Raw genomic sequence first — 13,031 nt, forward strand, 5'->3', positions numbered from 1 at the left:
GCAAAGATAGAAAATGAGGAGCGCATCGCGGCCGAGGCCAAGACTAACCCCAAAAAGTTTTTTAAGTATATTAATAGTAAAAAGATGCAGGTTGAGGGTGTGGCCCCATTGAGTTATAATAACAATATGGTTACAGCGGGTACAGAAAAGGCAGATGTGCTTAACCAGTTCTTTTCTTCTGTGTATACAGTAGAGGAGCCAGTGGGCCAAGTCCCACCCAATAGCTTCACTGTTGCCTCAGCTCCAACTACACAGTGGTTGGCACAGGATATGGTGCTTAAAGGGTTACACACGATAAATGTAAACAAGGCACCGGGGCCAGATGGAATACACCCTCGGGTACTGAGAGAGCTAGGGGCAGAATTGCAGTGGCCCTTGTTTCTGATATTCTCAGACTCGCTCTCATCAGGTATGGTACCTAGGGATTGGAAGAAGGCGAATGTCACTCCCATATTTAAAAAGGGAGTAAGATCTCAGCCTGGCAATTATAGGCCTGTAAGTTTGACATCCGTGGTGGGCAAGTTATTTGAAGGCTTGTTAAGGGATCACATACAAAATTATGTAGTGGAGAATGCCATTATGAGCAGTAATCAGCATGGCTTTATGAAGGACAGGTCATGTCAGACCAATTTAATTGCTTTTTATGATGAGGTAAGTAAGAAGCTGGACAGTGGGGATGCAGTAGATATAATCTATTTGGATTTTGCCAAAGCATTTGATACCGTTCCCCACAAACGACTGCTTTCTAAGCTAAGGTCTATTGGTCTCAGTGAAGTCGTTTGCACATGGATAGAAAACTGGCTACAGGATCGGGTACAGAGGGTGGTTGTTAATGGTACATTCTCTACTTGGAATAAGGTTCTCAGTGGGGTCCCTCAGGGTTCTGTACTGGGTCCACTTTTGTTTAATTTGTTCATAAATGACTTAGGGGAGGGTATTTTGAGTAATGTATCAGTGTTTGCAGATGACACAAAACTCTGCAGACCAGTCAATTCTATCCAGGATGTGACATCCCTGCAGCAGGATCTTGACCAACTGGCAATCTGGGCAGCTAAGTGGCAGATGAGATTTAATGTGGATAAATGTAAGGTCATGCACCTGGGATGTAAAAATATGCAAGCCCCGTATACCCTTAATGGGACTGCACTAGGCAAATCCATAATGGAGAAGGACCTTGGAGTCCTTGTAGATAATAAACTTGGCTGTAGCAAGCAATGCCAGGCAGCAGCTGCAAGGGCAAACAAGGTTTTGAGCTGTATTAAAAGGGGTATAGATTCACGGGAGGAGGGGGTTATTCTTCCCCTTTACAGAGCGCTGGTAAGGCCCCATCTAGAATATGCTGTTCAGTTTTGGTCTCCAGTGCTCAAACGGGACATTATTGAGTTAGAGAGGGTCCAGAGAAGGGCAACTAAGCTGGTAAAGGGTATGGAAAGCCTCAGTTATGGGGAAAGACTGGCCAAGTTGGGTCTGTTTACACTGGAGAAGAGGCGCTTAAGAGGTGACATGATAACTATGTATAAATATATAAGGGGATCATATAATAACCTTTCTAATGTTTTATTTACCAGTAGGTCCTTCCAACGGACACGAGGGCACCCACTCCGTTTAGAAGAAGGGAGGTTCCATTTAAATATTCGGAAAGGATTTTTTACAGTGAGAGCTGTGAAGTTGTGGAATTCCCTCCCCGAATCAGTCGTACTGGCTGATACATTATATAGCTTTAAGAAGGGGCTGGATGGATTCTTAGCAAGTGAGAGAATACACGGTTATGGGAGATAGCTCTTAGTGCAAGTTGATCCAGGGACTGGTCCGATTGCCATCTTGGAGTCAGGAAGGAATTTTTTCCCCTCTGAGGCAAATTAGAGAGGTTTCAGATGGGGTTTTTTTGCCTTCCTCTGGATCAACTTGTAGTTAGGCAGGTTATATATAGGCATTATGGTTGAACTTGATGGACGTATGTCTTTTTTCAACCCAACTTACTATGTTACTATGTTACTATAGTACCTGTGTATAGTACCTGTGTATAGTGCCTGGGTATAGTACCTGTGTATAGTACCTGGGTATAGTACCTGTGTATAGTACCTGTGTATAGTACCTGTGTATAGTGCCTGGGTATAGTACCTGGGTATAGTGCCTGGGTATAGTGCCTGGGTATAGTGCCTGGGTATAGTACCTGTGTATAGTACCTGTGTATAGTGCCTGGGTATAGTACCTGGGTATAGTGCCTGGGTATAGTACCTGGGTATAGTGCCTGGGTATAGTACCTGGGTATAGTACCTGTGTATAGTACCTGTGTATAGTGCCTGGGTATAGTACCTGTGTATAGTGCCTGTGTATAGTACCTGGGTATAGTACCTGTGTATAGTACCTGTGTATAGTACCTGGGTATAGTACCTGGGTATAGTACCTGGGTATAGTACCTGTGTATAGTACCTGTGTATAGTGCCTGGGTATAGTACCTGGGTATAGTACCTGGGTATAGTACCTGTGTATAGTACCTGTGTATAGTGCCTGGGTATAGTGCCTGGGTATAGTGCCTGTGTATAGTGCCTGGGTATAGTACCTGGGTATAGTACCTGGGTATAGTACCTGTGTATAGTACCTGTGTATAGTGCCTGGGTATAGTACCTGGGTATAGTGCCTGTGGGATGAAATCTGCAGCAAAAGTTGAGAGTTGGTTCTTAGGTAAAGTTACAGCTGCAGATTCTTCTGCAGATTCTTTTTGCAAAATCTCCCGATCCCTGTGTGCATCTGTGCTCTGATTGGTCAATTTTACTGTCTGTCAAGAAAGCTGTGCTCTGATTGGAGAATCCACAAGAAGAAAGGTCCAATCGGAGCACAGCAAAACGGGCTTGCAAGAACAGCTTTCCAGGACAGTGCAGAAATGGAGTGAGGGGTTTTTTTTGTTTTTTTTAATGTGCCAAGCAGGTTTGGGGAGGCTTAGCCTCTAGCCTTATGGAAAATCCGCCTATGCTAGTCCCCTTCCTCTGTCATTGCCCCGCCGCTTGTCATTAGCAGTGGAAGCAATGACCGTTCGGATCGCACCCCCCCTCGCAACTCTCCCCCCCCTTCGCTTGTGCTTTGGCACGCATGCGCCGTTCCGGAGGGGGGGAGTGGCCGACCGGGTTGCCTAGGGCGCCCAGTCAGCTTGGCCCGCCCCTGCCCTCTATATGCTAATATTTGATACTGTACCCTGTAAGGCACTGCTGAAACCATAACCTAAAAACAACCACAGATAAACCAGATTTATATAGAGAAATGACCTGCATTTCCAGTACCCTTTACAAACACCCCCATTGTTTAAGAGGGGTCAAAACACATTGGGTATTATGTTAATAAATGTTTATTATTGATTGTCTATGTAAGCGCCCGGCTGTTCCCTTAATTCTCAGTTAGCTTGGGGATCAGGAGACCCTGCAGTGAGCACCAAACATGTTTGTACTTAATAAAATAGGTGTGCGCCAATGACTATTACTGTACTATTGTATTTACCTGTGACTGAAACATGTTCCTCAGCAGATGTGTAAGTAATAGTGATACCCTGATCCTTATCATGTAACTTTGTTTGGCAGCTGTATGACCCCGACATGTGGGTCTGTGCCCCCCCAAGCACAAGGGAGTCTGAGCCCAGGGGCCGAATGGTTAATTTGTTCCTGTAAAAAACTGCTGTGTTTGTTGTTTTATATTCAGGGCGAGTGTAACATCTGAGAGTCAGCTCCTCCCCCTCATGGGCACCAGGGGGCGCCTGTAGGATGACTTTATCTGAAATAAAGGAAATAAGTTTTTTTTTCTACTAACACACTTTTTATTTAAAGACACATTTTAAACCAGCAACAAAATATAACACATTTTTTTATTTGAACACAGATTCCAAAACAGCAACAGAACAAAAATATACAGCTAAAAGCTTCCAGTACCGGTATGGGATCTATTATGCAGAATACTCGTGACCTGGGGTTTTCCGGATAAGGGATCTTTCTGTAATTTGGATCTCCACTTAAATCTGCTAAAAATCCTTTAAATATTGAATAAACCCAATAGGCTTGTTTGCCCCCAATAAGGGGTAATTATATCTTAGTTGGGATCAAGTACAGGTACTGTTTTATTATTACAGAGAAAAGGGAATCATTTAACCATTAAATAAACCCAATAGGGCTGTTCTGCCCCAATAAGGGGTAATTATATCTTAGTTGGGATCAAGTACAGGTACTGTTTTATTATTACAGAGAAAAGGGAATCATTTAACCATGAAATAAACCCAATAGGGCTGTTCTGCCCCAATAAGGGGTAATTATATCTTAGTTGGGATCAAGTACAGGTACTGTTTTATTATTACAGAGAAAAGGGAATCATTTAACCATTAAATAAACCCAATAGGGCTGTTCTGCCCCAATAAGGGGTAATTATATCTTAGTTGGGATCAAGAACAGGTACTGTTTTCAGAACTTTTTGGATAACAGATTTCTGGATAAGGGATCCCATACCTGTACTACCAGCTAATAATTATATATTAATAACATCATCTCTATGCACATGAACAAACCTCAGCGCCACCTATTGGCATGCTATTCATCTGACAATGTGTGTGGGGCTGGTACAGAACTGGCAGCTGTACTGGGTAAATAGATATACAGATGGGAGGTTGGTGCAATAAAGAGAAGGAAACTATAGGGAAATAAATCGGGAATTGGGACATTTCTATGTAGCATCACATTCCTTATCATTTCTGGGCACTCTCAGAGCTGGGGTGGGTAACTCACCCTCACTAACTGGCAGCTGTACTGGGTAAATAGATATACAGATGGGAGGTTGGTGCAATAAAGAGAAGGAAACTATAGGGAAATAAATGGGGAATTGGGACATTTCTATGTAGCATCACATTCCTTATCATTTCTGGGCACTCTCAGAGCTGGGGTGGGTAACTCACCCTCACTAACTGGCAGTTGGAGGGGGGCACTTCTCTCACTGGTACCGATCTGGCACTGGTACCTCCCACTGTGTTCTCTCTGGGCCCCCTGGATAGTATAGTTCTGCTGTTCCACTCCAGGTATTGGGTTACTGCCTCGGTACCAGGTATATCTCTCATTCCCTTGTGCAGGACGGGCCCCGTTACAGGTCAGAGTTACAGAATCACCAGTGAGTATTGGGGCCCAGTTTGGGGAGAAGGAAAGCACCGGTCTGGCTGCAGCTCCTACAGAATAACACAAAGAGGCAGAATAATCAGCTTCTCACATTATCATTATCCATTAGCTCCATAAATAGTATACTAAAAGTATATATTAAAATGTAATTCCTTTTACAGCTAGTTTCACATTAATACTTGATTTTCATATAAGGGAAACACAAACTGTACTATATACAGGTATGTGATCCCTTATCCGGAAACCCATTATCTAGAAAGCTCCGAATAACGGAAAGCCCATCTTCCATAGACTCCATTTTAATCAAATAATTCAGAATTTTAAAACTTATTTCATTTTTCTCTGTACAAATAAAACAGTTCACTGTAATTGATCCCAACTAAGATATAATTACCCCTTATTGGAGGCAGAACAGCCCTATTGGGTTTATTTAATGGTTAAATGATTCCCTTTTCTCTGTAATAATAAAACAGTACCTGTACTTGATCCCAACTAAGATATAATTACCCCTTATTGGGGCAGAACAGCCCTATTGGGTTTATTTCATGGTTAAATGATTCCCTTTTCTCTGTAATAATAAAACAGTACCTGTACTTGATCCCAACTAAGATATAATTACCCCTTATTGGGGGCAGAACAGCCCTATTGGGTTTATTTAATGGTTAAATGATTCCCTTTTCTCTGTAATAATAAAACAGTACCTGTACTTGATCCCAACTAAGATATAATTACCCCTTATTGGGGCAGAACAGCCCTATTGGGTTTATTTAATGGTTAAATGATTCCCTTTTCTCTGTAATAATAAAACAGTACCTGTACTTGATCCCAACTAAGATATAAATAATCCTTAATGGATACAAAACAATCCTTTTGGGGTTAATTAATGTTTTATTGGTTTTTTAGTAGACTTAAGGTATGGAGATCCAAATTATGGAAAGACCCCTTATCCGGAATACCCTTGGTCCTGAGCATTCTGGATAATGGGTCCTATACCTTATATATATATATATATATTGGAAAAAAAGACCAGCAACACCGGATCTATTGCAAACAATCAATTATATATTGAAAAATACATGAACTGTTCATGTATTTTTCAATATATAATTGATTGTTTGCAATAGATCCGGTGTCGCTGGTCTTTTTTTCCAATATTTAAACTCTTTTACCGTGCACCTGGGACAAGGATTGAAGCGGTGTGCCACCCTTGGTTCGAGATATATACAGGTCCTTTTCAAAAAATTAGCATATTGTGATAAAGTTCATTATTTTCTGTAATGTACTGATAAACATTAGACTTTCATATATTTTAGATTCATTACACACAACTGAAGTAGTTCAAGCCTTTTCTTGTTTTAATATTGATGATTGTGGCATACAGCTCATGAAAACCCAAAATTCCTATCTCAAAAAATTAGCATATTTCATCCGCCCAATAAAAAAAAAGTGTTTTTAAAGGAGACATATCCTATAAAAATGATGAATGTACCAGGGAATTATACTCCTCTAGATATAGAAGGATTGTGCTTAAAAAGTTGTGTTTCTGACTGATTTATTGAGAAATTCCCCCCAAACCCCACTAGCCCCGCCCATCTGTTCCACTTCCTGCTGGCTGAATTCTCTGGATGAGCTGGGGAGCCGGCGGCCCTCCGTACCCTGCACTGTAGGATAGGAACCAATCAGCAGCTAGGCTGACCTGATAGGGAACTGCAGCCTGTCTGTGCTTTTGTGACTGCAGGGCTGTGATTGGCTCTCCCCCTCCTACTGTGCTTCTGGCAGAGACCGTTAGGACACGCCCACTCTCCATTTCACACTGGACAGAGAAGTGAGAGGATCTATAGGGAGCTCCAATAAAGGGGCCATTTTTACAGAGAGGATTAATTTTTAGCCCAAAGGGAAACCAGCACCGGATATTATTCATAATTGCCTACAAAATTAGCCATTTTTCCCATTTATCCAATATGTCTCCTTTAATACAAAAAAAGTCAACCTTCAAATAATTATGTTCAGTTATGCACTCAATACTTGGTCGGGAATCCTTTTGCAGAAATGACTGCTTCAATGTGGCGTGGCATGGAGGCAATCAGCCTGTGGCACTGCTCAGGTGTTATGGAGGCCCAGGATGCTTCAATAGCGGCCTTAAGCTCATCCAGAGTGTTGGGTCTTGTGTCTCTCAACTTTCTCTTCACAATATCCCACAGATTCTCTATGGGGTTCAGGTCAGGAGAGTTGGCAGGCCAATTGAGCACAGTAATACCATGGTCAGTAAACCATTTACCAGTGGTTTTGGCACTGTGAGCAGGTGCCAGGTCGTGCTGAAAAATGAAATCTTCATCTCCATAAAGCTTTTCAGCAGATGGAAGCATGAAGTGCTCCAAAATCTCCTGATAGCTAGCTGCATTGACCCTGCCCTTGATAAAACACAGTGGACCAACACCAGCAGCTGACATGGCACCCCAGACCATCACTGACTGTGGGTACTTGACACTGGACTTCAGGCATTTTGGCATTTCCCTCTCCCCAGTCTTCCTCCAGACTCTGGCACCTTGATTTCCGAATGACATACTTTGGACCACTGAGCAACAGTCCAGTGCTGCTTCTCTGTAGCCCAGGTCAGGCGCTTCTGCCGCTGTTTCTGGTTCAAAAGTGGCTTGACCTGGGGAATGCGGCACCTGTAGCCCATTTCCTGCACACGCCTGTACACGGTGGCTCTGGATGTTTCTACTCCAGACTCAGTCCACTGCTTCCGCAGGTCCCCCAAGGTCAGGAATCGGTCCTTCTCCACAATCTTCCTCAGGGCCCAGTCACCTCTTCTCGTTGTGCAGCATTTTCTGCCACACTTTTTCCTTCCCACAGACTTCCCACAGACTTCCCACTGAGGTGCCTTGATACAGCACTCTGGGAACAGCCTATTCGTTCAGAAATTTCTTTCTGTGTCTTACCCTCTTGCTTGAGGGTATCAATGATGGCCTTCTGGACAGCAGTCAGGTCGGCAGTCTTACCCATGATTGCGGTTTTGAGTAATGAACCAGGCTGGGAGTTTTTAAAAGCCTCAGGAATCTTTTGCAGGTTTTTAGAGTTAATTAGTTGATTCAGATGATTAGGTTAATAGCTCGTTTAGAGAACCTTTTCATGATATGCTAATTTTTTGAGATAGGAATTTTGGGTTTTCATGAGCTGTATGCCACAATCATCAATATTAAAACAAGAAAAGGCTTAAACTACTTCAGTTGTGTGTAATGAATCTAAAATATATGAAAGTCTAATGTTTATCAGTACATTACAGAAAATAATGAACTTTATCACAATATGCTAATTTTTTGAAAAGGACCTGTATATATATATACTGTATATAAGCCATGAATATCCTGTAAATGATATCCTAATATCCTTATACATGTATAAATAGTTAAATAGTGCTCAGTGATGCCATCAGTTATAACTAAGGCTTAGTTGATGTAATTTGTGTCACATGACTCACTGAACGTTGTATATAATAAAAAAATAACATACTCCCTTGTCACCTCTGACTTCCATAACCTGTATAATAGCCTTGTGGTTATTATTTGTCCATGGAACTCCTTGGTGACAATATTTTTATGTTTTACAGCATGGGGCACATCATACCCTATATAAATATCATACTCACCGCTGTTCGCCATCAGTAGCAGTGCTGCAAAACAGGAAAGAAAAGGATTAGGTAAATATATGGTACAGACAGGGGCTTTATTTATTAAACAGTGCACATACTTACGGTATATGTGCTGATACTTGAGATCCAGAAAGCAACTCCATTCAGGTGAAGGCTGATTCACCCTGGGATCTCTGAAGAAAGCGGCTCTCGAAGCACCACGGCCAGCCAGAGAATAGATAAAAACTCAAACTTTATTTACATCCTTATAAAAACCCAGAACTTATAAAACCCAGAACCCAGAACGCAGGTTCTGGGTTTTTATAAGGATGTAAATAAAGTTTGAGTTTTTATCGATTTTCGGGCTGGCCGTGGTGCTTCGACAGCCGCTTTCTTCAGAGATTTGAGTTGGGCTACGGGTTCGGGGCTCCAGGCACCCGAACCAAATTTTGGCATCGGTGAGCTTCATTGCATGTGTGCCGGCCTTTGAAATATTCAGCGGGAGGCCTGGGGTATATACACCCAGGTCAACACTTGTTTTAGGTAAAAGATTTTGGGCTTTAAATTTTGAGCCCTTCTACTAACCGTTTGATTTAATTGTGTTAGCACACTGTATATATAAATCTTATTTGACTGGATGCATATCTTGAGGGTTTAGGTTGATTTACCCGGGGAGCCTGGGAAAGGCATAGACATACTGTTGGGCTTATGTACTACACCTCAATCACAGTTGTGGTCTCCCAACAATGGACACATTAAATACGGGCTCTTAACCATCCATTAAAAGGTACGAACCCTGCTCAACCAAACTTTACTCTGCATTTTCTGGACTACAAATCCCAGAATAACATGTAACAAATAATGAAAGGTGAGGCATGCTGGGAGCTGTAGTGCAGCAACATCAGGGTTCTATTCTTAAAGCAATATTGCACAATAAAACTTTTCCTAAACTTTCCCCAAATCCCCAGGGCCAGTGGCTGCATTAAAATGCAAGAAATCCTCCAATGAGAATCCCAGCTGAACTGTATAAATCTAGCTCCCTGTTCTCTGTTCCTGCAATTGGAGTTGGGAGCAATAAGCACAGTCTCCCAGCACTGAACAAGTCAGTCCCTTTATCCCCATGTCTGATTCCTGTGCCATATAATGACGGGAAAAATGCCATCATTATCTCTATATGTAAGGTACCAGCAAGATGGCTGACACAGTGGCCACTTCTCTTGCATCTATCTTCATCTTTTATAGAGCACTAGGGGATCTAGAATATTCAGCCGGGAGGAATTCCCATTAATGATACTGGCCAAATAATCTCCTGGGCATAGAGACACCGGTGTATCATAAGTATGGCTACATATAAACCAGTGCTTCCCTATTATATGCATTTTATTACAGCAGCCATAAATATGCTAAGCTGCTAAATACGAACCAAATAAGATTCATGCTGGGAATAAAACTGCAGCCGCAATTGGAAACCATCATGGATGTTAAACTACTATATTTATTGAAGCCCGAGCCAGTGCTTCAGTTCACTCAGTGCAAACAGTGTCACACAGTAAAGTGCAAGAGTGCAATCGAATAAGTCTTAAAAAAGACAAAGTCCAAAATCACCTGGCCAAAAGGCAAAAAATAACCACAAGAGTCTTCAGGCTCACCTTTTCCCAAAGGCTTGGGTGAACCCCTTTGTACCCAACCTCCTTGGCCAAAAGGCTCAAATGAGGCCACACATCTCCCCCCTAGATCCATGCAAGACAAAGGAGATCAACTATGACACATAGGGATTCCCCTGTACTAAGCACAATTCAGCAGGAACAGCCCCCTAAGTTTGCTCATAGCCTGTACGGAGAGATACCATAAAACTATGGCACATAGGGATTCCCCTGTACTAAGCACACTTCAGCAGGAACAGCCCCCTAAGTTTGCTCATAGCCTGTACAGAGAGATACCATAAAACTATGGCACATAGGGATTCCCCTGTACTAAGCACAATTCAGCAGGAACAGCCCCCTAAGTTTGCTCATAGCCTGTACAGAGAGATACCATAAAACTATGGCACATAGGGATTCCCCTGTACTAAGCACAATTCAGCAGGAACAGCCCCCTAAGTTTGCTCATAGCCTGTACAGAGAGATACCATAAAACTATGGCACATAGGGATTCCCCTGTACTAAGCACAATTCAGCAGGAACAGCCCCCTAAGTTTGCTCATAGCCTGTACAGAGAGATACCATAAAACTATGGCACATAGGGATTCCCCTGTACTAAGCACAATTCAGCAGGAACAGCCCCCTAAGTTTGCTCATAGCCTATACAGAGAGATACCATAAAACTATAGCAGCAAAAGCATTGCTAAGCACTAGTTTCTAAAGGATAAGCTCACTAAGTCTGCTCATAGCCTGTATAGTGGCATAGCATAGGCTTATTGAGTTTGAGTCTTACTACTGTATGTTCCCATGTTCCTATATCTGCCTGGGTTTTCTCAAACATACATGAAGGTTAATAAACCCCAACACTAGTACATTATGTGAAAGGGAAATTAAAGTGCAAGCTCCTCAGAGGAGGGTCAGATGACTGATAAACACAAAGAAAACAACATAACTAAACCTTTATAAATGATAATAATGTTCCCTTTATTGACAATATTACAAGGGGGCCTGAGGTTGATTCTTCCTACCTTATCACCTTCCATAGCCGTTTTAATGACTATAACAAAGTCACTCACCATCAGCCCTGAGCCCACTGAGCATGTGCAGTGCCACTGACAGACAAAAGATCCAAGATAGGGAGCTGCTGGGGATCATTACTGTTATAGGGCTGCTGAACCTCTGGGCTGGTTCATTAAGCTCTGCATATAATATACAGTAATTCTAGGCATATCCCTAGGATTTAGTTCTCCTTTGATCATCTATTACCAGTGTTGTAAAGTTACTACTCTAAAAAATACCCTACAAAAGACAAATAATAGATAAATGGATATAAGAGAAAAGAGTGAAGTTGTACTTACAGAGCAGAATGACAGCCAGCGGGACGGACATGATGGGGTCTCTGGCACATACAGACTGAGTAGAAAAGCGGAAGCCGCTGCCCGGGGTTTATTCTCTATTTCTCTGTTATTTCACACTCTATTTCTGTAAAGGGGAAGTATCCAGCAGAGACTTTGCAGACTTTCATAAAGGGAGAAGCCTTTTTGTTTATTCTTATGGCACCAGTATACATGGAAATCATTTGGGGGCTTGTCTGGCTGAGAATAGCAATAGATATACATGTTACAGGGATGTACTCCTATACCATAATTGCTCTGTGGTCATTTCCTCAGCTCTAGCATCTGGAAAACCATGTTTGCCTCAAGTAATTCAGCAGGGTGGGCAAACTAAACACATTGGTAAAAAGCATTGTTCCTTCTCCACCCAAAATCAAAACTCCACCTAAATTATACATAGAACAAAATATAATGAAAAAAAACTAAGCAATTTTTTTCCTGAATTCATGCCTGATTATTTATTACTTATATCTCACAACCATTTTCCAAGGGGAAAATGATTTAAGGATCCAACTCTCCCCCCAATGGTTTTTTTTTTTCACCAAAACCTGTGTGATTATTTTTTTTTTGTGTGTGTGTGTTTGTTTGTAGACAAAAGAAAGTATCACCAAAGCTCCCAAAACTGCTCTCATTGAGTTGCAGGTGAATCATTTGCAGGCCCTGGAATTAGAGCCAATAATTTTGGCAGTTTGAAAAATAGAACTAGATAGATGCAGCCAGCAAGTTTTCACATTTTGTCTTACCATGTCCAGACACCATTTTGTTAAATCCTGCCTCTAGATGGTGCTAGAGTGCAAAGACTTGCCAAGAAAACACAATAGAAAATACCATAGACCATGCGCCACCTGTTGGTGATTTATTTATTTTTTATTTATTATTATTATTATTATTTCCCCCTTGTTAACTGAAAGAGGCATAATGTGGTAAAGAAACAAAGACTTATGTATATTTTTATTTTTATATGGTACACAGAACTGTATATTAAACCAATACATTAATAGAACAAGCAGGGATCAATATAATAACATAGTAGAAATAAACACAAAAATACTATTTCATTCTAGATTAAATGCTTTACTGTTAAGAGTAAAGAGTTTCACATTTGTTGCAGGAAAATGTACCTGCTCTAGTTGTTTGGGGCAGAGCACTTCTAACAATCATTTCCCTCAGACTGGGAGCTTGTCTATAAGACAGAAGAGGTAGTTTAGGGAATATTTCCATTACT

At 41.6% G+C, this 13,031-nt stretch overlaps 1 protein-coding gene across 1 annotated transcript in view; it reads right to left on the reverse strand.

The window, feature by feature from the left end:
* The window catches only part of LOC100494460 (Fc receptor-like protein 2), a 31,304-nt gene extending 19,480 nt beyond the window's left edge, over positions 1-11,824 (reverse strand). The window contains exons 1-4 of the mRNA XM_012969452.3: positions 11,771-11,824; positions 8,791-8,814; positions 4,928-5,191; positions 3,493-3,762 (exon numbers count right to left, since the gene is read on the reverse strand). Coding sequence (XP_012824906.1) covers positions 3,493-3,762; positions 4,928-5,191; positions 8,791-8,814; positions 11,771-11,801 — 589 coding nt within the window. The 5' untranslated portion in view covers positions 11,802-11,824. The remainder of the gene's footprint in view (positions 1-3,492; positions 3,763-4,927; positions 5,192-8,790; positions 8,815-11,770) is intronic.
* Between the last annotated feature and the right edge of the window lie 1,207 nt (positions 11,825-13,031).

The sequence above is a fragment of the Xenopus tropicalis genome, chromosome 8 (assembly GCF_000004195.4).
Source record: "Xenopus tropicalis strain Nigerian chromosome 8, UCB_Xtro_10.0, whole genome shotgun sequence".
In the NCBI taxonomy this organism is placed as follows: domain Eukaryota; kingdom Metazoa; phylum Chordata; class Amphibia; order Anura; family Pipidae; genus Xenopus; species Xenopus tropicalis.